We start from the raw sequence: 26143 nt of genomic DNA, 5'->3' as shown, positions 1-26143 counted from the left end.
CCGCGCCTCGATGGTGCGCTCCGCCTGGCGGGGTGTCGGCGGGGGGAGCGCGGCGCTGGCGGCGCGGCGCGGCGGGTGAGGCGGGGGGGGGCGCGGGTCCCCTGTGGGGCAGGGAGCCCCCTCGGGGCTTACGGGCCCAAGGAAGTTCTCTGTGGGGCAGGAGGCCCCGACCGGGGGTGGGGGGGAGAGAGAAGGGAGAGTTACGGGCCCAAAGGGCCCCCCCCGTGGGGCAGGGAGTCCGGGGGGCGGGTCGTGGAGGCCCCGAGGGAGCCCGGGGTCTCCTGGTGCGCGGGGTGGGGGGGGGACACGGGGCGACCCCGGGGCGGGGGATGTCCCCCGGGCTCCCCCTCCCCATGCTCCTGAGCCCCCATCCCCCCGGGCTCCCCACTAACCGCTGCAGGAGGCCGCAGGGAAACGGAGTGGGGGGTCCTGGCTGCCCCCGGCGTGGGGGGGGGGGCTGCCGGGGGTTCCCCTCGGGGCGGGGGATGCCCCCAAGGGGCCCCCTGGGTGGGGGCAGGAGCCGGGTGGGGGGCCCTGGCTGCTCCCACAGAGCTGCCCTTGCGGTAGGGGCTATTTTCGTGGTGCTTAAACGTGTCGTTGTCCTTTAGGTGGAAGGAGCTGCCCCCGAAGCGTTAGCAGCCGCCCCTCGGGGCTGCACCGCTAGCCAGGCCGCTGCAGGGACACCGGGCCGCGAGGCAGCGCCCGCGGTGTGCAGCGCGCACCATCGCCCTGCCTGCCTCCGGCTTCTCCACTTCTCCTTCCTGGCGCGGAGTTGGTGAAACTCGCGCTGAGGAGCCAGCGGGAGGGAGAGAAATCTCCCCTGCGTGCRGCCGTGTGCAGGCCGCGGCCTGGCAGCCGTGTTTGTGTGCACCCCGTCGGCTCCAGATGCGAGGTGTCAGGTATGGTTGCTGTGGCAACCTGAGCGTGTTTCAAATTCCAGATGGTTTGAATGCCCTGAAGAAGCTCGTCCCTAAATATAGAAGCAAACCCGTTGCTGCTTCCATACCTGCCCAGCTTTCTAATAGCTGTGTCTGTTGGTATCTGTCATGCTTCAGAGCAGCCATTCCAAGCAATTGGTTTTTGCTTTTTTTTCTTTTGTAAAGCAAGCAATGGGTTAAATTATCTGAAGACCTTTTGTACCTTCAGTTTGCTTTTCAGAATTATCAGTCTGTTTCTTTTCTGTGCAGAGGGTGTGCTAATTAGATAAAGCCACATGTTTTTGTGGGACTTTAAACTTACAAGTATGACACTTCTAGTTAGGTAAAACTCATTGTACAAATTCACTTAAAAATATGACCTGTTTATGCAGGAATAGGGAATATGAGTCACAGGAAGAAGGGATTTCTGTTTTGTGTTTAATTATTTAAAACACAAATATGATGCTTTTGAACTGATGTCAGTACAAGGAAGTGATTATTTTATCTGCTTTGCTTTCTTTGAATGTTGTAGTCATGTCTGAAAAAGACAGCAGTGAAAATTTGAAAGAAGAAGCCTCTCATGAAGATGAAAATGGACAGAAACCTGAAAAACTTGGCTCCACGGAGAGCAGTGAACAGGGAGAGCAAGAGCGTGAACCTGTGCCTATGACTCGGAAAAGACCTGAACCTAAACCCCCAAGTCAGCCTGCTGCTATAGAGAAAGTGTCAGCTGAAACACTCAAGGTACATTTCTGTGCTAGCTCTGAACCACATGACTTCAAGTGTCATGGTTTTATGCACAAAAGTATTCTGACTGCAAGCCTCACTCCTCTTCTGAAAATTCACATTACAGTTTATTTGCAGAGAGGAAAAGGAAAAAAAAAACTTCAGAGAAGTTACATGTCACAGACTGCCTGTGTTCCCCTCCTCCCCTCACCATACATATATGGATATCTGTTTTCTGCTTTCCTTAATTAAAGGTCTCAGATTCTCCTGCTGCAGCTCAGACAGGGTGGGGATACTGGGGAAGCTGGGGGAAATCACTTCTCTCCACTGCATCTGCTACTGTTGCTACCGTAGGTAAGGTTCTTTCTGGTGCTTGATAAATATTTTAGCCGTATTTCAGGTCTGCAGTAACTGCTTTTGAGCTTGTTTCAAGACAATGGGATTCCTGCTATAGAAGCAAGCATTGGAAAATGTCAAGAGACCTGCCCAAGTAATGGGGAAAATCAGTACTAAATAGTAAAATAAGACTAAGGAGATATGTACAACCAAAATTACTTCTAAGATTTTAAAGTGTTTTTATAATTTTTGGGTGACATTTAAAAACTTCTGCAATTTGATATAAAAGCTGAGATGAAACCTGAATTCGTTATATGGGTCAGTCAGCAAGCTGGACAGCAGTAAGTTTTAGTGCTGGACAACTGTGTTTTGAACAGCAGGAGGCCAGAAGAGTAAAAATGAAAATACAGCCATGATCTTCCTCTTGTTCTGGTGAGGGATTAAAAAAAAATACAGTTGTATCTAATGATTAAAGTAATATTACTGTCTTCTCTAGGTCAAGGCATTTCAAATGTCATAGAAAAAGCAGAAACATCCCTTGGGATCCCCAGTCCTAGTGAAATCTCTTCAGAGACTAGAGATGCTACAAAAGGTCAGTTTTTATTATGTAAGAACAATACTGAAATTTTTCTCATAACATATCAGCCCCTAAATAGTACTGTCTTACTCCGCTTCTTGCATATTGAGGTAGATACCTCTTTATGCACTAATATTATATTCCATTGCTTGCTTCTGCTAGCCCTTAAAAATTTTGCAAGTAGGAAGATAATCCCAGTTCTAGTGCTGCTCCTAGATAACGTGATGTTTGTTAATTTTCTCCACTCTGCAAGTGAGAGGATATTCTGGGGGGAGTGAGAAGGTTAGCTAACTTTCTTCTAATGCAGGAAGCGAGAATCGTGGTGATAGCAGCACAGATGCAGTTGATGATGGCACTTCCTTTCCTATTGCTGGGGCTCTCGGAGTTTTATCAACCATCTCTACCGCTGTCCAAAGCACGGTGAGTGATTTGGGAAGGGAAGAGAACAGGGTTAAGAGAACTTTTTTTTTTTTTGCCTTGTTTGAAACCTCATAACAGGAAAACTTGAATTCTGGCTTTTGTGGGATGAATGGTGAGAGGCTAGCTGAGCCTTCAGATGCTCTTTATGCTGTGTCTTGCTTTTAACCGGTACCTTATGTGTAAGTTGTCTTGAATTTTGACAATTTTGAACTAAATAACAAAGAAGGTCAACAGAAGAGAGTGTGCTATTGTGTGTATCTGCACGCATGTCACCTCTGTACTCTCTTTTCTCTGATCTTTTCCTTTAGTGTATTAGGTGAAATGCAGAGTCAGACTAATTCCTGGAATAATTCCACTGACTTCCACAGAGCTGTCTAGCGATAACATCCAAGCTGCTCTTCAAAAACTTCTGTGAAACAAGCCCAGATTGCTTGGAAATCAGCTTGTTTCTCTGACCATGGGAAATGCACTTCAAAAGGACCGTAGAAACTGCACTTTTGTAATCTGCTGTCTTGTCCATTTGCCCATGAATCTGAAAGGGATACAGATGGAATGCTTGCTTCTGTCTCTAGGGCTTGAACAAGAGTTAAGCAACCAAAGTCCACAGGTCTAGTGTTTGCTCATTGAAGGGATAAGACCTAAGTGCTTGAATGTGAGAATTGTGTGTAAGTGTAGGATGACGCATACTGCTGTGCTGAGAACCAGCTTGTTCACAAAATAGAATGTATTTCGTATCAAATTGCTGCAGTGGTTCGAGTACTACATTAAACTGTTGGATGATTGTGTATTGTAGCTCTTTCCATATTCTTCTGCCCTCTTTGTAGCGATGAGGGTTGAATTTGGGGGTGATGAGGTCTCATTCAGCTTCTGTGTGAGTCTGCCTATAGCATTGCCAATATAAACCCCTCAATTTAATTTCTTCATCTGCGTAGTCTTCTGCGACTTACATGCACTATCTGTATCCAAATTTACTTCCTAGGGGAAAAGCGTTATTAGTGGAGGTCTAGATGCCTTGGAATTCATTGGGAAAAAGACAATGGATGTGATAGCGGAGGGAGACCCAGGTTTCAAAAAAACAAAGGGCCTAATGAACAGGACCTCTACATTATCTCAGGTATGGCAGTTCCATATCRGCTCCTTATTGGTATCTATCACTACTTCTTTCTTCTCTTGTGGTTCTGTTATTAATCAACCATTTCCTACTATTGTGCCAAAAACCTTGTCTTCCCGTATTCTGTATCTTCAGGCACTGACCTAAGTCCTCTACTTTTCTTTTTCAGGTCTTACGAGAGGCAAAGGAGAAAGAAGAGCAGCAGACAGCTACTGAGGTTACCATGGCTACCGAGAAGAAAGCCCATTATGGGTTACTATTTGATGAGTTTCAGGGTCTTTCGCATCTGGAGGCCTTAGAGATGCTTTCCAGAGAGAGTGAATCAAAGGTAATGGCATTGAGCAATTTTCTCCCGATTTTGAGTTCAGCTGAGCAGGAATAAAAGAGAAATATATGCACATACATGCAAAATCAAATACTGAGAAGTCAGAACTTGCTACAAAATGATTGATTACACAACTTTACTTTGACCCCTACATTATGATCTGGTCTTTATCCTGGCAACATTGCGTCCTGTCTTAAACACAGAGTTGTTCTTTTTAATCAGCCAGCCTTCCCATGTTTCTTCAACTCCCAAGTTACCCTCTCCTCATACCTACTTATTTGCTGCCTTGAACTGGGGAAGAGAAGAGCATTGCAGGTAAAACAGAAACTATCCCCTCAGTCCTGGGGCAGAGAGAAGGACAGATCAGCATACAATCTCAGAAATAATTCCTTTTTTCATAAATTATTTCAGTAACAGCTTAAGAATCCATTTTTACCTCAGGAAACTTTGCAGTAAGTCTGTCCCTCTTCCTTGTCATAGAAAAATGCCCCCTTTTCACTAGTATGAGTCTTGATAGTTTTGCATGTGATGTAAACCAGTCCTGCATCTTCAATCTTGTTTTCCTTTCATGTTAGATTTATGATTCTCTCTTTGGCTCTCCTGCCCTGAATAGGTAAATTTGGTTCTAAATGCTCTTTCTGGGGAAGAGTTGGACACATTGAAGGAGGAAATGGAGCAGCTCAGAGAAGCATTTTCATTAGCTGAATTCTCTGAAGAAGAAGAAGAAGAAGAAAAGAGGGGTAAGAGTCCAAGTTCTAGCTGTAATTCTCAGTGCAGAACCAACCTGCCCTGAGATCACTAGCAATGGGCATGATGCCATGGTTAAATTGCTCTTCAGCTGTATGCTTAATCCTAAAGCCATCTGTGGCCAGGAGCATGACAGGTAGCAATGGCCTTCATCTCTGGAAAGCCGCAATGCATTAGTTCTGTAGTAGGGACTTCTTGCCAGAGCAGGATTAGAATTGCTTAGCCCCTGGGCAATTCATAGGATGGACCTTAAGCTGAGAGGAGAATGCAAAGATTTGCTGACATAAGAGAAAGCCTGTGAATAGAGTTGTCCGACCTGCAGGAGAGGGAGAGTGATCTTATTTCTTTAAGTAAACATTAGCTACATAGACCAAAAGACTCAGAGGTGCTTCCACGTGCAAGAGCCTTCTGATRCTTGAGGATTATGCAGTTTTAAATGTAAATCTCTTGCATGGCTTTTACCTAAATGGCTCATCAGGGAGGGCTCACACACCTGCCCTTGCTACCATTTAACACTTAATATATCTTTTATATTTRCACATGATGGATCTCACAGCCTTGCCCCTACTGTTAACATCTGCCCTGTCATATAACAGGAGAACCATTGGTTTTAAGTGATGTTTCAGACTCTCCAAAGTGATGTGCAGGTTAGTGCATTATAAAACACAGGGTTTGTTCGTTTGGGTTGTAAACTACTTGGAAGATGGAATTACTTAGCTAAAAAAACAGAATTGAGAAAGCAGAGGCTAATCTTCTGGCACTGATGTCTTCACCTTTTCAGAATTTGCCTTATAAATTGTATTAAAAAGACCAGATCTGATGTATCCCTGCCTGAGTGAATGGTTCAAAGTAGTATATGAAACAATGGATAACTTGTGCATTGCTAGTTGTGTATTAAAGTACTGCTTATTTCCTGTATCCATCCATTGTATGGATTTTTTTTAAACTTTCCTGTAGGAAATGAGGAGTTCACGAAAGAAGTAACAGAACTCTTTTCAGAACTGCATGTCTCCACAAAGCCGGACAAGCTGATCATGGTGAGTTATTTCCCATCTTCTAAAAGGTGAAGAGCTTCCATGTGGGAACTGCCCCTTAGTCCTGCTCTGCTTGTGAAAGTGTTAAAGGTACGAAGACAAGCTATGTCTTGGAGGCTAGTACTCAAAAGGATGGGTGCTTCCTTTGGCCTTACAGGAGCAAATCCATGTTCTCTAAAGTATCTGGCTCTGAATCAGTCGGCACCAGTGTGTCTCTGCCTTGTCATGGGGCAGTAAGGTCCAGTAACAAAGACAGCTAGGAGCAGTGAGCCTTCAGCCACCACAGTGAAATCATCCTGCAGTCATTAATTGAAGCCCTGTTCAAGCAGCTGATTCTTTACCAAATCACAGAATAGTTGAGGTTGAAAGCTTTAGAGATAATCTAGTCCAACACCTCTGCTCAGGCAGGGTCACCTAGAGCAGGTTGCCCAGGGCCCTGTGTCCAGAAATTGGTATGAGGAAGCATTCCCATCTTATCTTCTTCTCACTACCCTTTAGATCCACCAAGTGGCAGCAGCATTCTGCAGATGCTTTTTAAAAGTGCCGCTGTCAGTCATGGCTTTGCTGGTAAACCCCGGTACGTGGTGCTACAGAAGTTACTGTGTTCAAGTATGTAAGAGCAGCAGCCAACCCTCCACAAAGTTCTGAAGGCACTAGGATCATTTGTTCTGGTTCTTCTCTCCGGCACAGGAGTAGTAGTTTATTTCCTTCCTCCAGGCAGATCCAGTACTCAATGCTTTGTGGTGAGCAGGAGGGCTTCATTCCAGGCATTAAATACTATGGCACATGTTAATGCAGGTGAGGACATCTGCTCATGAATGGATAGCACAATTCAACATTGCTCTTTCTAAAGAAGAAGAAGAGAGTGAAGAAAACCAAGCAGAATCTGGAGATGGTGACCATGATGTTAAAAAATCTGTAGAGGTGAGTGAGCAGTGGAAGAAGAGGATATCTAAGAGCAGATAGTTTATCTGGCTGCTAAGTTATAGTTGTAATCTCGAGAGCTTATGGTTTTCCATTTCTGAATATAGATTCTGAGATCTGAAAGAGCAGTCTAAATTGTTTTAAATAACAAATACTAATTTTAAATAATAAATATTGCAGGATATTCATGCATTTGCCATTAGAAGTCTGGCTGAACTCACAGCATACTCCATTGAAATGTTTCACAAAACTGCAGCTTTGTTGCTACATGGTCAGAAGAAAGAGGTGACAGCCACAGACCGAGCCAAGTCTCTTTCACAGTAAGTTCATCTCTTAAGTCTAACTATATGTTACGTGTTAGTTGTGTAGGACTCCTGAAATTCTGAAGACTCTTGAATTCTACACATACGTTGGAAGTCGCTATGTGTAGCATCACTGTTTTCCAGCAGAATTCAGCTGTCCATTTCTCTTTCCAACATAAAGACATTTTACCATGAGAAAGAGAAAATTGAGTTTTCCAATGTCCAAGAAGATTTTTTTTGGCCTAAGCTTGCTCTATTTAGTCAGAAATACAGCATTTAATATATTAGAAAACACTTGTATAAAAGTGATTCTTAATTACCTCTTTACTAATATTTAGCATATTAGGTGTGTAATATTGTGAAATTCTGGACTAGTTAGAGGACTAATATTACCAGTGATGTGAGACACATGGATGTTTTTCTCTGTGTCAGGTGATACTTGGCAAGTATATGAAATATCTAATACTTTCTAATTTAGAAAATGACACTTATCTGTAGTAAAGCAAGCTAGTACTGTTCCTTCTTGAAGGATGTTTGTATCCTTTAAACAGTGTTTCGTATCTTCGGCTTCGATTATTATTATTTTTTTTTTGTCACCTTTCCCCTCTGTAGTTTATTTTGGGAACTTTAAGATCTTCATACACTGTCTAAATATTATACATCAGTTTTGGCTTGATTTTAGCTTTATATGCGTGGAAACARGATATTTGTGTTCTAGAAGAACACCAGAAGAGAGTGATTCTCTGTAGGTGTTCTACTACATAGCTTTCCAATTTTCTTCCACAGAATGACGATTGTGCTGTGTAAAGAACTATCAACTTTCTCTAAAGAGTTTACTACGTGTTTAACAACTGCAGGGGTAAGAGTTACATCATAGTTCTTAGGGATGAGATGTTAGCTGATCACAGCCTGGGAATTTTCACCAAAAAGTGCTTTTTGTGCTTGCTCATTTATACATGCAGATTTTTGCCCTGTGAACTAACCTTCTAGGTCAGCGTTCCCCAACTGTGGCAGCTGAATGTATCTTGAGCAGAATGCATCCTGCTGCATTCAACTTGCCTCTTAAATGAGGTGGGGACTGGTGCTGACAGTGCTCATGAGACAAATGAAAATAACATTTGTGTTCTTTGTAGATTTTTACAAAATGCTCAGGTGCTATTGAAGATAATCACTATCTCTAAATCCTCCAACTGTCCACAGTTCATTTGAAGATGCTATGTATGTATTCATGTAGGTCCTGCTTTGGGCTTATGTGGGTTATTTTATGCTTATTTGCATGCTGCAGGGCAGATCCTCTGCAGCTTGTGACTTGGCTTTTCTGGCATCAAGGGAGCAATGATGGTTTTAAACTTGCTGAGGATTTATCTTATCTTGCCTGAAGAAATGTGATCAAGTTTTCAATCAGGATAATGTATATCTGATCTCTGCAGGTCAAAGAGAAGGCAGATGTGCTTAATCCTTTAATCACTGGAGTGTTTTTGGAGGTCAGTTATGCTAAAGTTAAAACTTTAAGCTAATACTTAGAAAATAGATATGCTAGTTCTTCCACTTCAGTATCCTTATACATACCAAGTCCTCTAATCCAGATCTGAGGTTTATCTTACCTATCTGATAGCCTACCACTTTTAGTAAATGCTTAATAATAGATTTGCACAAGACATGAGTTGTTTAGTGTGGAGTGAGCTGTGTTGTGGTCACGGCTGACAGTTATACATCAGAAGATAAACTAGCAATTTCAGATTCAGCAGTCTGGATTTCCAGCATTTTAGTGGGAATTTAGATGCCTGAAGTCAAGCTTAGACAGAGTCATAAATTACTGGGTAGAAGTCCCAGTACTTTCCAGCTGTTCTCTTGCCTCTCAGTGCTTATAAATTTTTGAGGTGCAGTGGGAAAGGGATGTTTTCTTTTGGTGTCGTCTTCCTTCCTGCCACAGCATGTCTGTGCTTCCCTTCTGAAATACATACTTTTCATTGGTTAGTTATCCAAAATAGTATCCTACATTTGGATTGCAATGGATCTCATATAGCAGCTTTAAATCAGCTGCTTTTTTTGTCTAGTGGGATAAAGCTCCTCAAAAAATTTTATTGGAAAATTCATTACTAGAATGAAGCCTAAAAGACAAAAAAAGCAAGGCTTCTGTTTCCTATGTGCATTAATCAATGTTGTCTGAAATGAGTGTATGATTAGTAAAGCTAATTTGTTAGCATTATTATTCATGCATGTGTTTTGATTTTGTTTTCATAGGCTTCAAACAGTGCTTCATATATCCAGGATGCCTTCCAACTCTTGCTGCCTGTACTGCAGATCTCTCTTATTGAGGCTAGAACGGAATTATTGCAGCAATAAACAACCCTTCTAATTAAGAACTTTTTGACCTTCCTGCTTCGTAGTTCCCATGCTGGAGAATCGTATAATGGCTGATATTAAGGGGAAAAGTTAACTCTGATCACTGCTACTATGARAACGGTGATTAAATGCAGACTGGCAATGGCAGTTCTGCAGGTATAGCTGAGAGATGAGATGAACATAGTCCAGACTGGTGGACAATGTGAGAGATTTAAAGTGCAGATTGCTTCCCTGTTCTCATGGACTGTCTATATCTTTTCACTGAAATCCCTCTGCTACGTGTGTTAATAAGCTCTCTGGAGAAGCTCTCTGGACTGTGAAGACAGTGATGGAGGAAAGTGTGGCAGCTGGCTGTAAAAGACAACTAAAACAATAATGTGATTTTTACATTAGAGAGACATAATTAGGTTCCTAATAGCTCTGTGTTGGTGTTGAAATGAGTGTTAAATAGGAGATGCAAAGAAGTAAATACCTATGATTATGAACTTTGCAGTTCCTAGGTTTGAGAGACTAGAACAGAAAGGATTCCTTTTGCTTTATCAAAACATTGTTGCTGAAGAGAAGCTCCAGCTACTTGAAGATGTCTGTTAATAACTCACAGATGTGGCATGAGGACTTTCAGCAAGGTCCGGTTTCTCCTCCTCTTGCAGAATGTTTGCTTCAGGAAGAGCTGGGAAAATTCTGGTCTGGCCCTAAGAACGTCGTTGCTCTGTTTTATAGCAATAAAGAAGAAGTGGTTAAGAGGGGTTGATTCCTGTTTGGGCAATTTAATGAGATAATTTAGCATGAGGCTTTCCTTCTTTTAATGCAACTCAACATGTCAATGACAGACTGTTCACAAACTCAGGTACCACTTTTCTTCCATTTCTGTGTAAAAACACTCTAATGCAATTCTCCTTCTTAAAAGATGTATTAAAGTGAGGAAGGGGAAGCAATTTGACTCTGTTAGGAGTGCTAATTTGTCTCAAAAGCTGCTCCACATATGGTGTCTTTTCTGTGCTGTGAAAAGTTCCCTACTTTGTTCCTTTTTGCAATTTTTGTCTTTTGAGCTTCCCTGTTGTGAGGGAACAGCCTCTGTTGGAATCACAAGAGCAGAAATGTACGGCTTAAATGGGACTTAAAGAAGTCCAGAATAGCTAACCATAGGTGGCTGACTATCACACCTGCCTCTGTATTTGCTCATTGATAACAATGATGCTCAAATTACATTTTTAAAATCCATTGGGTTTTAGTAGGTTTTGCAAACTTCTGCTATACTGAAGGCTTAATGCTGCTCTGCTCTATTTGTGCAATGGGGAATTATTATTGGAATATCTTTTGGCTAAAGCTTTTCTGATATGGAAAAACCTTTGCTTTAGCCCTGATTAGGGTGAACAGATCTGTGAGAGTTTTGTTTTTTTTGTTTGTTTTTTTTTTTTTAAGAAGACTGACCTTGGAATAATTGTGATTGGGGGAAAAAATCTGCACTACAATGAACTACATTTTCTGTCTTGTTTATGTTGATAACATCATTAAATTTGTTTTGACAACTCTTGGTTAAGAGCAATTGGGATATTTCTGGGGAGAAAGGGAAAAGGAAAGAGTGTCTTTGTCATTTGTGATGTGAGTTTGTGGAACTCTGTTGTTGGTTTGGGGGCTTTTTTGTTTTTGCTTGCTTCCTTTCTTCCTTCCCCTAGCCGTGGCTTTTAAGGTAGGGCTTAGTGCTGCTCTGGGGTAGATACAGCCAGGGCCTCTGTCATGGCAGGGCAATGTCTCATAAAAAGAGGACTCTAAACACAGGCTGGGAAGCGAGAGGTGAATGATAGTTGCTGCTGAGCTCTGAATTCCTACATCAGTGCAAAACATCAACTTTGCTGCTTCTATTGCAAGCTGGTAACTACAGAAACGTCTGAAGAGAGGAAATAAAGATAATGGTGGTTTTCTGAAGCAGCAGCTGCATTTTCACAGGTATTGTCTACTCAAGATGGCCTGTTGTCCTTAAGGGTAGAGTAGTCTAATAATTACGGAAAAAGAAATTCTTCAAGGAGGAAGGAGGTAGTTTTGTCAATCATATGCTCACCTGGGTTTTGTTATAGCAGCAAGTAACCAAATGTCCACCAGCTTCCCTTGTGCCAATGCAAGGATACCAATGCAGCAGATGACCAACAAAAACAGTTACACAGTTGCTGAAATCTTCCTRCCCAAAGGATTCATCAGAATTTACCATCCGACTGACTGGAGACCTTATTGTTCGGCCTTGCCTTGTGCATGAACCTAATGAGAGCTGGCAGTAATTTGAGCACTTCTGGTACTGTCTGGGAAGGTGAGAGGTGGCTGAGAATAGATGAGAGTTAGCTAAGATGCTGCCAGTGACTGGGAGGGGATAAAAGCCTGCTGTGATTATTTTCTTTAGAGAGAATCTCTTACTTGCAGCTGTAAAAGCTGCTTCCTGGCAGCTTCTGTGAATAGATGGAAAACCAAAAAAAGGCTGGGACCTCCCCATGACATTTAGGGACTTGCTCCCTGCACTTGCCCAGCCAGATTTCAAGGGACTTTATTACTATTATGAAAACACGTGGAGCAGCAGCAAAATCTTTGACACTGGCTGGATGAGCAGCTGTTCGGCTCGTTTGGAAGAGACAGCAGCCGCATAGCCAGGGAGGCTGGCGGTGCTGAGTGAGGGGGCAGCTCTGCCAGTTGCCCCCAGTATGAACGAAACATCCCATCTCCAAAGCAGGACAGGGGAAAATCTGTGGCTTGAGGCAGCAGGAAAGCTGGTATTTTGTAAGTACGCACACTGAGTGGCAAAGAGCCCGGCTAGAGCTGGCAGGGAGCGCGGGCTGCTGTAATGAGGTCACTGCTTTAATGGGGGGGGGGGCGAAAGAAAAGTCAAGTTTTGTGCTGGGCAGGAGGATCCCGGCACAGAGGCGGCGGGAGCTGCCCAGCCGAGGGGGGCTGGACGCCTGCAGCCTGAGCCCGGGTCGGGATTGCGGCGATCGCTTCGCTGGCCGCCGGGAGGTCCCCAAATGATTTGTGCGTGAGCTAAAGCATCTCTCCTCTCTCCCAGGAAACGCACCGCTGTTGACTTCTGCATGGGCAACACCGGGGACTTGGCTGCGGCCCCGGCTGGATTGCTCCAGGTTTGTCTCCCCGTGCAGTTTAAAACACCTGCCGTGTTTGTGACGGGAGCTCGCCGAGGCAACCCGCTCTGCGCGGGGCAGGCAGCCTGCGAACTCGGGGGCAGATGGGGCTGCGTCCGGCTCCGAACCGGCAACGTGATTTGCACTGAACGACTCGTGTTCAGCTGCTGCCTTCTCGCACGGGTTATCCGGAGCTGGTCTCGCTCCCAGGGAGGCGACTCCACCCATGCTACAATCACAGCTGTAAAATTACTGCGGGAGCAACTTTGTTGTACAGTTGAAGGCTTTAAATTGGGCAAATCTTGTGGGAGAGGTAATACCTTTTATTAGGCGGAGAAAAATTAGCTTTCAGGTATACGAGCCCATCTTACCATTACTGTGACTGTTATTATCCCGTATTGGTGCAATTAGAAATGAGGACATCGCATTAGAGGGAACACGTTCTGCAGGTGTTTCGGCCTGCTGGTAACTGCTCTCTGCTGACAAGTATTTGTCTAATGATATGTTGGAGCAAAAGCCAGCGGCGAGGACAGGCGCGGAGGGCGCTGGGAGTGCTGAGCGCTGACTTGCGCTGGGCCACCCTGCCCGCGTGGCGCAGCCCTCGGGGCGCTGCTGCTGGCCCRGGGCCGGCCCAGGAGGCAGGGGACGAGGACCTGGTGGAGATCTGTCCTGCTCTGGCTGTTAAGGACTCCTCCAGATTCTCTCATCTCTAATTCAGACAGGATCCAGACYGAAGGATGTTCCTTGACTGAGCCACAGGTGCCCTCCCTGGTCCCCAGGTCCCTGTGGGTGTCTCCAGGCTGGGAGAGTTGCCCCAACGTGTTTGCAGAGGGTCAGGAGCTCCTGCTGCTCCCGCCCGCGTGGAGGCACCGGTGGCCGTGAGGCTCCTGCGGGCGCGAACGCGGCTGGTCGTGTTGCCGGGTCACGTGCTGCCTGCGGCAGTAGAGCCAGTTTTTCTGCTCCAAAAGTCGGACCAGGGAGGAGATGGCAACGCTCAAATACCCGGGACGGCAGGCGGCTGCCGGCGAGGCACCACGCAGGCCACCTGCCCTTCYCCGCTCCAGGTAAGGCGCTTTCCCSCCTCCGGGACAGCGCTCGCCCCACGCGCCCGCCCGGCGGGGACCCCGGCGTTGGGAAGGGCGTCGGGAGCCCGAGCCAGCCCTGCCGGYGAGGCGGGAGCGGCACCGGCGCCGCGGCGTTGAGCCCGGTGCGCCCGGAACGGCGGGGAGAGAAACCTGTGCCGTCACCTTTTGGTTTGGTTACGAATGCGCAAATCCGCTTCGTCGGGCAGCGTCCGGCGAGGAGCGCGGGGCCGCTGGCGGCTCCGAGCTTCAGCAGCCTCCTCGCCGGGGCCGGGCGGCCCACTTCCCGCGGAAGGGCTGGCCGAGCCTCGGGAAGAGGAGCGGGACCCGCCAGGCAGCGCCCGGAGAGCATCGGCAGCGCCCGGCTCCGCCGGCCCGCGGGCTTCTCTCCGCTCAGCTCCCGGCAGCGAGCGCAAACCTGGGGCTGGGCGCGCGTCGGGGGAGCTGCAGCGGGGCGCAGCAGCACCTTCCGCGYGCCCTCCCACGGGCTGCCTTTCCTTCTGTTAGCGTTTGATTGTTTTTAATGATTTTAGATTAAAAAGTAATCGTTTTAAGTTAGTAGTTGCGCTTCTTGGTTACAGAGATGAGTTAGGTTACTGTTCGTTATTAATTGGATTTTAACTTTGCACCRATTACACCTCTCCTCAGCCCCCCTCTGGCTCCAGCCCTTGCTCGGAGGCGGCCTGGGCGCTGCCTCCCCGGCTCCCCGCGGGCGGCCGGGGGCTCCGCGTCGCGCTTAGAAACACGAACCGGCGCCGAGGCTGCCCCCAGCAGCTGCGAGAGCGCAGATCCCAACCACGGCTCGCGTCGTTTTGCGCGCTCTGAAACACCGCTTGCAAGCGCCCGCGCGGCGCCTCCGTCCGCGGCGGCTGGAGCAGACGCTGCTTCTTCGCTGCCCGCTGCCGAGGGGTCGAGCGGCCCCGCTTCTCCCCGCACAAAGCGGCCCCGTCTCCTAGACCCCGCTGCCTTCCCTCGACCGCAGCCGGCCGAGTTGCCGTTTGGGAACGACAARGAGGGTTCGACCTGCCGGTGCTGCTTGGTGGACTTTGCTCCTGCTATTTTTAAAGACGGCAGTCGTGTTTTTTAAAAAAAGCAGCTGTTTCCTTCGAGATGTTTTTTACCCCCCCATCAGTCGCCTTTTGAGGCCCTTAACCAGCGCTCCGAGTTTTCCTGCTGTTGCTCCCAGCCTCCTCTCGCCCTCCGTCCTCGCCACTGCCTCTCCCCAGAGGTCTCCTCTCTGCTGCGGCTTCCAGAGCGCCTTCCTCACCCATTTGCCTTCGTTTCATTCCAACCATTTCTGTARTTTTCACCTGCTCACGACTGAGTTTGGAAGTGGGACTGAGGCACCTGTATCCCCGGGCACATTTGCCCACCCGCGTTTGCATGTTGTCCCACCCTGGCTGCTTTCTGTTCGTCGTAGGTGTGACGGTCTCGTGCCGGGGAGCCAGGCAGCTGCTGTGAAATGTCGACGATCCTGAAATGTGAGTGTGCGGGGGGGGGGTCCCCGGGCCGTGGCGGGACGGGGACCCGCTCGCTCGGTGCAGCAGGACACGGCCGCTGGGTCTGCACATGCTGGCTGCTGCCCAGCAGCAACTAACCCCACTCTGTGCCCCGGTGCAGGGTTTGGACGGGAAGATACGGAGAGCGAAGAGAGGGGAAAGGACAAGGAAGAGGAGAAAGGAAAAGAGGAGAAAGGAAAAGAGGAGAAAGGAAAAGAGGAGAACAAGAAGAAAAAGCAGCAGCAGCAGGAGGAAACGGTAGGGGGGTTCTGGGATCGTTTGCCAGAGGACCGTCAGCCCCGAGGTCCCCAGCGCCTTGCGCAGGGTGAGCCTGGCACTTCCCAAAGCAGCCATGCGGAGCYGGGGAGCCCCGGTCCGAGCGTGCCCCCGCCGTGGGGCGAGCKCTGCTGGCGGCGTGGTGGGACGTGGCGCTGCCGAGCCCGCGGAGCAGAGCGGGCTGCTCGGCGCGGGGGCAGCCGGGCTTTGCAGCCTGTTCGGAAGCACCTGCCCGAACTGATCCCCGTCCCGGCGGGGACGGGAGCAGCGCGTGGCTCGCGGTCGGTCGCCGCAAGGTGATGGGCGCTTGTGGGGCTGTGGCAGCCGGCAGCAGCTCGATGGCTAGCTCCAAGACGGCCCTGGCCCTGAGACCCAACATCTCTCTGACTCCAGTATCTGGCCCAAAATGCAAACAGGGTCACTGGGTGCCAGGGTGCTCAGTGACTCTTGGCTGTCCCACTGCTATGTGTCCTTCCCTCTTCACCCTTGCAAGGAGACAGGGAAGCAGCGGGCAGGAGCAGCAGCAGCAGCTTGGTACTGACTCGGAGGAGGTAATCGTAGTACAGATTTCTGGCTAACCCGGGCCGCTTTCCTCTCCTCCTCCGGGCTGGGCATAGGCAGGGTGCAGCCTGCCCTGCTCGGCCGCCCTGGCAGCACTGYGGGATTTTGCAGGGCAGTGGGTGCCAGTGCAGAGATCCTGGCCAGGACCCTAGAGGGTCTCTGTGCATTAACCCTCGTGTGGGTGCTGCTCACACGTAGAGGAAGGGACGCCAAACACCCAGAACCCCCCCTGCAGCCCGGGTTGATTTTCTTTCCYCTCCTCCCCCAGGACCGCGGCGGCRACAAGGAGGATGAGAAGGAAGATGAAGATTAGCCTTTCCACGCGGGAGTGGTGCTGTGCGGCCTGAGTGCGCCAGGGAGGCGAGATGCTCGTAGCAGCACCTCGTGGGGGGACCTGGGCTACTTTCAGCCAAATAAAGGTGGTTTTGGGTGCCGGAGAGTGGTGCAGTTTCTTCCTCCGGCRGTGCTGCGTCCCGGGTGCTGTCCGTCCGCGCGGAGGGACCTGGGGTCTGTCTGAGCAGCCACCGTGCGAGATGAGTGCCCGGGCCATGCTCAGCTGCTGCAGCCAGCCGCCACCTCGGATTTATCAAAAATGCAAAAGAAGTTGTTTTGGGACGGGGGCAGGGGAAGCTCGCTTCTTCAGCTGCTGCCCCCGAGTGCGCTCAAGCGGAGGCTGGGCTCCTCTTGGGGCCGGGAAAAATGGGAAAAAATGGGAAAAATGAGCTGTCACTGCCACCTGCCGGGGCCGGAGCCGTGCCGCAGCGGGGCCGAGGGTTTGAGCCCGCTCGGCAGCGCTGCTCGGAGGCTCCGTCCGCCCCCCCGCCCGCAGCCCTTCCCCGCGGGGCTGGGCGGCGGCGGCCGCTCCTGCCGGCGAGGGGCGAGCGGTGCCGTCGAGGGCCCGTCCCCGCCCCACCCCCGGCAGCACCCCGGACCCCTGCGCCCGAGACGGCAGCGCCCTGGGCTGGTGCTAGCGGCACTGAGACAGCCCGGATAAGGTTGCGGTGAACAAAAACCACAAAACAGATTTAAGCAAGAGTTTTCCTCCCTGCATTGCTGCTGCTGCTGTTTTTTTTTTTTTTTTTTTTTTTTTTTTTTTTTTTTTTTCAGAAGGAGTCTCAGTGTTTGTAAGGATATTTTGCTGAGCAAAGTGGGAAGGCAGAGCTTTGCTGTTAACACAAATTTCAGACAAACTTGTGCCTAAAAGTCAGCATCATGGAGGATTTTACTTGAAACCTCAGAACATGCGTTCAGATACTGTTTTTGCGGCACAAATGCAGCTCTTGTATAATCACAGCAAACAGCAGGAAAGATGCTGAGAAACGTTGTCCTAGTTATCCCACGCAGTGATTAAAGGGAAAACRTGAAGGCAAAAAAGTGATCAAACCCCAAAGCTGAACCGGGTTTCAGTACACCGGGTTGGCTGCAGCAGGGGAACAGCAGTCAGGAGAGCAAGGATGCCTTCATGTAAAACGCGGCCGGGTGGCCACTCTGCTCTCCCTTGGGTGCTCACGCAGGACTCTTGCACAAGGCACAACCTACCTCCAAAAGCGACGCAGGACCATGGCGTTTTAGAGCACCCTTGGGCCAGGCTCCTGCAGGATGGAAAGCTGTAGGAACAGAATCATAGAATCATAGAATGGGTAAGGTTGGAAGGGACCTCTGGAGATCATCTAGTCCAACCTCCCTGCTCAGCAGGTTCACCTAGAGCATGGTAGGCAGGGTTGTAGCYAGGCAGGCCTTGAAGATCTCCAGAGAAGGAGACTCCACAACCTCTCTGGGCAACCTTGTCCAGTGCTTTGTCACTCTCACAGGGAAGAAATTCCCCTTCATGTTCAGGCAGAACCTCCTGTGCTTCAATTTCTGCCCATTGCCTCTTGTCCTGTCACATGGGACAACTGAAAAGAGTTTGTTCTTGTCCCCTTGACACCCTCCCTTCAGGTACTTACACACATTGATAAGATCCCCCCTCCGTCTCCTCTTCCCCAGGCTAAACAGGCCCAGCTCAGCTCTCGCAGCCGTTCCTCATAGGGCAGGTGCTCCAGCCCTCTGATCATCTTTGTAGCCCTACGCTGGACTCTCTCCAGTAGCTCCATGTCTCTCTTGTCCTGGGGAGCCCAGAACTGGATGCAGTACTTGAGATGAGGCCTCCCCAGGGCTGAGTAGAGGGGCAGGATCAGATCACCTCCCTCGACCTGCTGGCAAACACTCTTCCTAATGCACCCCAGGAGACCACTGGTTTTCTTGGCCACAAGGGCACATTGCTGGCTCATGGCCAACTTGTCATCCACCAGCACTCCCAGGTCCTTCTCTGCAGAGCTGCTTCCAGCAGGTCAGACCCCAAAAGGGAGAGCCCCCCACCACTCTGGGAGAGGGATTGGGGGAAAAAGTGCCTTAGCAGAGGATGGTTTCGATCCATCGACCTCTGGGTTATGGGCCCAGCACGCTTCCGCTGCGCCACTCTGCTTCCTGCTATGTAAAAGGAGAGGCCTTGCCTTTGCTTTTTAAGTTAAAAGTTGGAAGCTTTTTAAGAGTGTTGTGCCAGGTCGTATTTTCTGAGGCTGAAGGTGCCTCATGCTCTGCTGGGGTGGAGAGGTGTTGCACTGCCCCGGGGCAAGAGCCTCCGTTCAGCTGATGGCAGATGTCTCGCCCTGGGACGAGTGAAAGAGCCAGGATAAAACTGCCCTATGCACCCTGTGTCCGGCCGCCAGCTCCCCAAGAGGGTGATGGGGCCCCATCTGCCCCAGTCCCAGCACCCAAGCRTCCTGCGAGCCGGCGCAGCATGCCGGGAGCTGGGGCAGGCATGCTGTCTGATGCGTTTCACGGTCCCTGCTCCAGGCTGCTGTGCTGAGCTCTGCACAGACAGAAAACGGGCAGCAAGATCCCTGTAGCGTCTGAGCAAAAAGCAAAATAAGCCGGAGGGCTAGCTAACAGCTGAGCATTTGCACTGTGAACAGAGGGATTCATCTTCCCATGTCCTGCTCTTCATCCCAGGCGTAGCTCTCTCCTCTTTTGGGTCCCTGCACTGCCACGGTTCAAACCGATGAAGTTTYCTCCAAAAGTTGCAGGCAGGAGCGGTAACCACCTCAAACCCTCCGGAGTCCCTGATTCTCATTGCCTTTCAGCGCTGGCTTGCAGCCAGGTGACGCAAAAGAGCTTTAAATCCACCACGTGCATTAGGGCTTTAAAAACACTTAGTGCAGGAGGCCAAAAAGCAGGCAAAACCCTTGGCTTTTGGCGCTCCAGATGATGCTCAGCTCTGCCATGGAACTGGCAGGGGGGGTCAGGGGCTCCCCAGCGCAGGGCAGCCAGGCACCCTCCCATGGGGCCGGGAGCCCCATCGCCAACACATGGGGCAGCTTGAAGCGTCGGCAAGGTCCGACGTGGGGCTYGGCGGCCCTGCAGCCGGTTCGGCCGGCCGGGGAAGGCGCGCGGACGGAGCCGTGCCGGCAGCCCGTTGCATAAGGCTCACGGAGGGGTGGAGTAGGGAAAGGCCAGCAAGAGAAACTGGCAGCCTTGGAGTTACTTAAGTCTTGTTTACACACATTTACTCCTCTTTATGTAATAGCTCCATCTGGCCCTCCCGGGGCAGGAGCGCTCGCCCTGCGCCCRCTCTCGCCGTCCCAGGGTCGCTGCAGCCGCAGGGACCCCGGTCCRCACCGGAGGGTGCTCAGCTTGGGGGGTGAGGGAGGAGCCAATTTCCATGCTGYGTCATGCAGAGATGCCCCTGAGTGCAGTTATTTTACATAAATACCGGTGATTTTGAAACAAAAAGGTTTGCTCTTTATTTTGATATGAAATTATTCATCTTGCGGGCAGGGGCTGCATTGGGTAAACTCTGGTGTTTTATGACATAAACTGTCCTGTTACAGAAACTCGGTTGCAAGCTTCTCTAAGGTACAGATGATCAAAACAAAATCTTTCCTTGTTCCCAAGTGAGCTTCTTTGTGGAAAATTGCAAGCCATGTTTTTCATTCCACTAGAAAATGGAAACAGTTAGAAATCCCAACTTTCCTAGCAAAGCTGATTCCTCCCAGTCACTCGCTCAGCCACTTGCCCTGATGTGATTCCCCTGGAGTCCAAAGTGCAGGGAGAGGTGGTGGCAAACTGCACGCGGAAAAGGCACTGCCAGGGATATTCGTCCACCCCTGGAGCGGGACGGCTGTGCCGCTGCCACAAGCCAGGCAGCCCATGATTTACACCCTTCTTGCCCCAAATCCACGTGAATCCCTGTGCTTAGTGGGAAGGGGGCTGCTCAGTGGCGTGCTGAAGCCCCTGCGTTGCTCCTCGAGTCCTCGAGGTGCTTYGTTCTCCCCCTTCCTCCGGCCTCAGCTGCAGTTTGGGTGCTGGCCCTGCAAGAGCTCTTGTCCTTGCCTGAGAAGGGCCCGGATTACCAGGCCAGATTTAGTGATAGAAATGTTGGTGTTGAAGGAAGAAAGACCAAGTTAGAGGAAGACGAAGCTATGCCCATGAAAGCTCATCTGGAAAAAAACCTGTGCGGAAGCGGACAACAGCAGCCGAGAGCGGGGAAGCCGCCGCGCGGGGCAGCACGGCCCGGGGAGCGGGCTGGCCCGGCGGCTCYGGGCTGCTGGGGAGGGCGTATTCCCGGCAGGGACGCTCGGCCGTAGCCCCTTGCAGCCCTGCACGTCCTCCTCGCCAGGCGCTGCCGTGCTGTGACCCTCAACATCCCCGCTGATCCCAGCGGAGTCGCTCCCAGATGGCGCCTCGTGAATTCAGAGCCGGGCTCCTCCGACACCTAGCGCCCTCCTTTGACTCCTTCGGACAGGGGATGAGCAGGACGAGCTGGGCGCAGGACCAGAGCCAGCCAGCGCAGGAYAGAGGCGTCAATGCAGACATGACAGCAGGCCCTGCTGTCTGCAGTCGCCGTGTCCCCTGCTTGTCCTCGTTTGCACTCTCCTTAGTGGTGCCTTTGACAGGTGGGTGGGAGCAAAAYGGGAAACGCAAAAAAGGAAGAGATGAGGGAGGCAGCACCTACTCTTCCTGCTGGGGCAAGGAGCCGAGAGCAAGGGCTGGCACAGGAGTGGGGCAGCCTGCGAGTCCCCATGCGGCAGTGACAACGCCACCCCCAGCCACACTTGTTCCAGCAGGTGACCATACAGTAGCTTGGGAAGCCACCAAGATTTCGCTGAGCTCATAGTAATGGCTGGTTACAAATGAAAAGCAGTATGGTAGAGCTCCTGAATGGGACCCAGTTCTGCACGCTCACTGGTCTCACAGTGTTAGTGGAGCAACTGCTGCATTTCTCAGTAATAGGCCATGGCTTGCCTGCTTGGGAACAGCATGTGATAGAGCTGCATGGTTGGGCTGGTACACCCTGTGCTCTGCGTGTCCACGAATACGGAGGCTACCTGGCTCTCAGAGCAAAGAAATGCAAGCAAAAGTGCYGAAGTAGGTGAAATAGTTGCAGCTATGTTTAGTGCAGGGATGAAGAGCTCTAGCACATCACAGTGGCTTCCAGGAACAACCCTCAAGGAGGAAGGTGTCTCCCAGGGGAATGTGAGAGGCTTGCAACCTCCCTGTGGCTGGCCCAGGAGTATCTCAGTGAATCCATGAGCTCTCCCCATCTGGGAGAGGGACCAGGTGATATGATCCCCACAAAGACATGGCCCCACGTTACCATGTTACGCTGACACCAAACCTCTTGGAAGCGATGGAGCTTGATACAATGTAAAAGTGGAGTCACGTCCTGAGAGTGGGGCCCTATGGCTCTTCCATCTCTGACTACTTGGGTACGTCACCAGCGGCCGTGGTGCAGCCTATTCCCCTCTTGCAAGGAGAGGATCAGATGGAGTTGAACGAGCAGTGCTGACTTTGCCTCCCCTCCACGGGATCTCTTGCCAAAAAGGGATATTCGGCTGTCCTTGAAACACTAGTGAAGTACTATGAAGTACCAAGGCAAGCTTGTAGCATCCTGCCCCACAGACCACAGTCTTGTCACCCATCCTGACATCCTACCCCACTGACAACGGGGGCAAGTCTGACTTTGCCTATAGTTGTGCTCCCTTCTCAGGAGTATGTGGCTCATACATGAACACCCACAGAAAAGGAGATCTCCAAGTATTTTACATGGGGCTTGCYCCCAAGACTGAGTGACAGCATTCCGCCAACCTCTTAGTCAAGACGTTTGGCTCCAGAGAGTAAAATGAGCCAGATAGGAATCTGGGCTCTCCTCCCTCATCTCTCCAGTTTCCAGGACTTTAGGCATAAGCATAGTTACATGAGCAATGAGATAACATTACATGTCAGCTCTGTGTCCAGCCAATCCATGTGATAGTCAACTCATTTCTCTAGGAATGATGCTGCCTCCAGCAAAGCCTACATGACTCAGAAAGGAAAATATTAAAGTTTTCTTTAAAGGAAAATATTAAAGTTTTCATTAATTCCCTTACCCTCTTTACATCTGATCCTCCTTACTGAGAGTCAGGGCTTCGGTGAGCTCACAACCAGCTGAGTTTCAGGACTCAGAAATAACATCAGGTAATTTATGTGGTTGCTTCCTGCCCAAGTCAGCACAGCTCATACCTCGAAACTGGACATCAAGGAGCAGTTTAGAAATCTACTTGCATCTGTTGGAGAGAAAACCAGGCAGRGGGCACCTCCACTTGTTGGCTATAGAGACCCGACCTTTCTGAAAGAGAAGGTGCTTATTATAAAAGACAACTTGTGACTACAGACAAAAAGTCTCCCATATCACCTGCTTCCACTTCCTTCTGCTTCATTTACCAGGACTGGCTTTGATCTGTATGTGGTAAATGGAGAAAGATAGCGGTTGAACATTATTTCAATAATATAATATTGATATATTATTGAAATCGATAAGTTTGTATAGAAAGATATGACATAGAAATACATATAGATACAGAAATATTATGGTGCAAAGAAGGCAGAAATTCCAGGAAGCCGATGTGTTTGTTGACATGCTGGGAGGGGTATGATGCAAATGACTCCCTGCAAGTTATTTGCATGTACTGAAGAGTAAAAATAATTGGTTAGGCCAAGTCTTAAAGACAGTGGTTGTAGACAAGCCTGGATCCAGCCATGTCACTGGTAGAAGGGTGCTGTAAATCATGGGGGTAGGAGCAGGATTGTACAGATGCTGAGGCTGGGTCTGGTCCTGGCTCTTTGCCTCGTCACCCAAGGAAACAAACAAACAACAGCAACAACCAAACCCTGGGCCTCATCCTGTTCAGGCTGCACTTGCTCGTGTAAATGTGTGCCCCTGTCAGCCCAGCCTGGCTCTTGCCGATGGCAACGCTGCAGCCCCTTTTGCCATGCTCTACTTCTGGTCTTTTGAAACAGGGAAAGTGGTTTGTCCCTCCATGCAACAGGACTGGCAGGTCTAACGGAGACTGCCTCATCAGTGCACAGAGAGGCTGGTGGGAGGAGCAGGGATACCTGCCCGTAAAAGAGGGCATGCATGGCATCCATGGCGTGTATTCCTGCTTAGCAAGAGCGTGTGGTGCCTTTGAAGATATCTTAACAAGCTCTCAGGTTGCTTTCTGCACAGAGAAGGCAATGCTCACACGCAGGTGCTGTCACCTCTGTGTCATTCCGTAATCCCAAATATGTCAAAGATGAATGCCAACACTGACAACAAATATTTACTAAAAGGGATTGAATTAATCACTGATTCCCATGACATGTTGTGCTATTAACAATCTGGACCACATTAATGAGGCTGTACAAGAGCCCAAACACAACCAAAGCGTGTGGATGAGAGCCACAGGAGGAGGAGCTGATTTCTACCCTAATGATACCTGGAACTCCCCACCCTAAACTGACCTTGAGCTGTTTCCCACCTTTAAAGTAATATAAAAAAAATCTGTTGTGCTTTGTAAATAGTAGCTAAAGCCAATGTGATCTGTCCTGTATTATGCAAAACACGAAGTCCTCCTCTGGCCAGCCAAATGGTTAGCATTAAGCATGTTCCCTTCCCCTCCCCACTSCCCAGTATATGCTGAGTCAGCACAAACACATCGGCAACAAGTGAAAGCATTTGGCGTTCAGAAACATCTCAGTGCTCTACGGAATGGAGAAAACAAATTGTTCTTGCACTGGCCGTAATGAAGCCTGGTTTCCAATGGATTTGTGTGTCGTGGTTGATTGATTTTTAACTGCATTATGCAAAGGCAGCAGCATGTCCTCACTGTTTATGAGGTGCTGGAGGACACGCACGCACGAGGAGATTTGCTCAGTGAATCAGGAGAAAACAGAACAAGGCAGGTCCTCGAGGGAGCAGCCCAGTATCTTCCTGAGGATCTGGCTGGGGCGATGTAGGATATTACTCTTCTCATCCAACATTAACTCCCTGTGTCAGAGGGTTGCTGCTCCTGAGCTGAGCCATACAACCAGGTTATGGAGTATTTTTCATGCATGTCACTGCAAAATCAGGCATGTTGGCTAAAATCACCCTCATTTTATGGCTCAGGGGGCCATAAACTTGTCCTTCTTGAACCCTCTGGGCATCCTACAGCCTATTTCCACCACAGCTGGGGAGAGAATCTAGGGTAACAGAATGCCACAGGAGAACTCCCTGGTGGCAATTGCACCTCTGGTACACGTGCATTGCTGGCCCTGAGGAGGGTCCTAAATGCTCAAGTGGAAAGGGAGAGGGCTGTGGAGTCTGGGAGCCCACAGTTCACATCCTCTCTCAGCCTGGAGCTTTGTGTTTCCCTGGCTGTCCTGGTTCTAGCACTGGCAAGAACTAGAACATGAGAGGACTGGGTCTGTTGTGAGCGAGCCTTGGACATCTGAGACATGTCCGTGGGAGAACTCCTAGGGTAAGAGATGTGGCTGCCCCCTCTGGGAGGGTGGCTAAAGATTGATCTGGGACCAAAGCAGATGGAGAACCAGGAGAACTTCCCCCTCAGGGCAGCATCTTGGATGGCTCCGCAATGCTCCCAGCGGYGGCTATAGTCCCTGGAGCCACACTTGGACACCATGAGGGGATCCAGAGCTGGGGAAGGAAGCCCTTGGGGCTGCGCTGCTAACCCAGGCTGGAGCTTCTACCACTCTGAAGGGAGGACTGAAAAAGATACTGAACAAACTATGAATCCTCCAAAGGCCACACAAAATATTTACTTTTAAGAGTTTTTAAAGTCATTTGTCCTGTTTAATGAAATCATAGCAGATTTTGAAACAAGCCCTGCTCCATACTCCAGACCTCCATGGGCCACTCCCCTACTGGGGCATGGGTTTCACCAGCACTCCTTGCTGGTGATCTCCCAGCCCGTGCATTCCTTCCACAGTGCGTGGGGGAAAGCAGCCTCTGGAGTATGTGGAGCCTCCTTATATGAACWCTGATCTATTGAGCTCGAGAGTTACCACCTTTCTGCTATTTCTCTGAGCACCTGTGAGAGCTGCTGGCCTCTCGGTGCTACTGCTGTCTAGCGGAGCAGACCCCCCTTGTGCCACAGTGCCCATGCTGGGGCTCTGTGAGTGGGAAGGGGATTTTCCCCACGTTGGTTCAGCACTGGATACCCAGAGCGCCTGGGAGAGATGCTCTTCATGGTACCCACCTGCGTTGGAGGGACACCCCTTTCCTCCCAAACACTCTGCCAAGGGGAGGTCTGTATGGTGAGGTCTGCACAGGGGCGCACTCCAGCCGCACCAGCCCCGGCTGRTCCGCAGCGCCCCAACGCCGCTGGCGCCCTGTGCCCCGGCTCCACGCTGGAGCCCCGGACCCCCGCGGCGCCCCGCGCCCTGGAGCACCCCGGGCCGCGCACCTCAGCCCTGCCCTGCGGAGCCCCACGTACCTCCGGCACCCCGCACCCCCGGCCGGCTCCGAAACACCCCGGCCCCGCCCCGCCGGGCCCCACACCCC

At 50.1% G+C, this 26143-nt stretch overlaps 1 protein-coding gene and 1 non-coding gene across 3 annotated transcripts; one reads left to right on the top strand and one right to left on the bottom strand.

Annotated features, from left to right (window-relative positions):
* The first annotated feature begins 24 nt into the window (after positions 1-24).
* Positions 25-10506, top strand: FAM114A2 (family with sequence similarity 114 member A2). 2 transcript variants are annotated; one of them, XM_085317925.1, is made up of 14 exons: positions 25-75; positions 1450-1661; positions 1898-1997; positions 2476-2571; positions 2864-2976; positions 3956-4090; positions 4257-4415; positions 5026-5152; positions 6117-6196; positions 6992-7117; positions 7298-7437; positions 8206-8278; positions 8850-8903; positions 9664-10506. In XM_085317925.1, exons 2-14 carry the CDS (start codon positions 1452-1454, stop codon positions 9763-9765), a joined length of 1515 nt encoding a protein of 504 aa, XP_085174051.1. In that variant the 5' UTR covers positions 25-75; positions 1450-1451; the 3' UTR covers positions 9766-10506. The 2 variants fall into 2 exon arrangements, with proteins under 2 accessions (XP_085174051.1, XP_085174050.1); XM_085317924.1 differs by lacking the exon at positions 25-75 and adding an exon at positions 815-899.
* Positions 10507-18694: 8188 nt separating this feature from the next.
* Positions 18695-18766, bottom strand: TRNAM-CAU (transfer RNA methionine (anticodon CAU)). Its single transcript has one exon. It is a non-coding gene; the product is annotated as a tRNA-Met (tRNA).
* Between the last annotated feature and the right edge of the window lie 7377 nt (positions 18767-26143).

The sequence above is a fragment of the Rhea americana genome, unplaced genomic scaffold, assembly GCF_003343005.1.
Source record: "Rhea americana isolate MKP2758 unplaced genomic scaffold, rheAme1 scaffold_51, whole genome shotgun sequence".
Lineage (NCBI taxonomy): Eukaryota > Metazoa > Chordata > Aves > Rheiformes > Rheidae > Rhea > Rhea americana.
This window is presented reverse-complemented; position numbering and strand designations above follow the sequence as displayed.

What these genes read in the sequence shown, in the direction of transcription:
- FAM114A2 (XM_085317925.1), top strand. Translation starts at nt 1,452, where the DNA reads ATGTCTGAAAAAGACAGCAGTGAAAATTTGAAAGAAGAAGCCTCTCAT. An exon ending in TGCTACTGTTGCTACCGTAG is followed by an intron (nt 1,998 to 2,475) that starts GTAAGGTTCTTT and finishes TGTCTTCTCTAG; the next exon opens with GTCAAGGCATTTCAAATGTC. An exon ending in TCACTGGAGTGTTTTTGGAG is followed by an intron (nt 8,904 to 9,663) that starts GTCAGTTATGCT and finishes TTGTTTTCATAG; the next exon opens with GCTTCAAACAGTGCTTCATA.